The sequence below is a fragment of the Gavialis gangeticus genome, unplaced genomic scaffold, assembly GCF_001723915.1.
Source record: "Gavialis gangeticus isolate Ggan-Ray unplaced genomic scaffold, GavGan_comp1, whole genome shotgun sequence".
Classification (NCBI taxonomy): domain Eukaryota; kingdom Metazoa; phylum Chordata; order Crocodylia; family Gavialidae; genus Gavialis; species Gavialis gangeticus.
Window position 1 is genome coordinate 9,850,410 of NW_017729034.1, and position 511 is coordinate 9,850,920.

Here is a 511-nt window from a genome sequence, read left to right on the forward strand (position 1 = left end):
CCTCCTTTTGTTGCAGACCCCGTGCACATGCTGTCCAGCGAGAGGGACCACGCCAAAGCCGCCGGGCGGGCCCGCCTCGGCTACGCCCAGCTGGTAGGAGCCTCCCCCGCCGGACACTGCCCTCCCCCCCGGCCCCTAGAAACGGGGCGGGAAGGGGCGGGGCTGGGACCGCAGGCGCGCATGTAATGCAGTGCTCCTCGCCCCGGGCTCCCACCAAAAGTGGGTTGCAAAAGTATATGGAAGGGTCAGGAACACACTTTGAAAATGGATTCTACTTTATAGGACAAAAGCGTGGGAAACCAGGGCTTCTCCTTTCAGGGGGCAGAACTCCAGCCTGTGGGCAGCTACTTGGGGCCCCCCATACTGGTCCTACTACCAAAAAAGATTGAGAGCCACTGCTCTAGTCTAGCCCCCTGCTCAAGGCAGGACCAGCCTCAACTAGGTCATCCTAGCCAACGCTTTGTCTAGCTGGGACTTAAAACCTTCCAAGGATAGAGACAGTTACAGAATA

General features: G+C 59.1%; 1 protein-coding gene across 1 annotated transcript in view; it reads left to right on the top strand.

The window, feature by feature from the left end:
- The window catches only part of MAATS1 (MYCBP associated and testis expressed 1), a 96,796-nt gene that overhangs the window by 28,337 nt on the left and 67,948 nt on the right, over nucleotides 1-511 (top strand). The window contains exon 2 of the mRNA XM_019526669.1: nucleotides 17-93. Coding sequence (XP_019382214.1) covers nucleotides 17-93 — 77 coding nt within the window. The remainder of the gene's footprint in view (nucleotides 1-16; nucleotides 94-511) is intronic.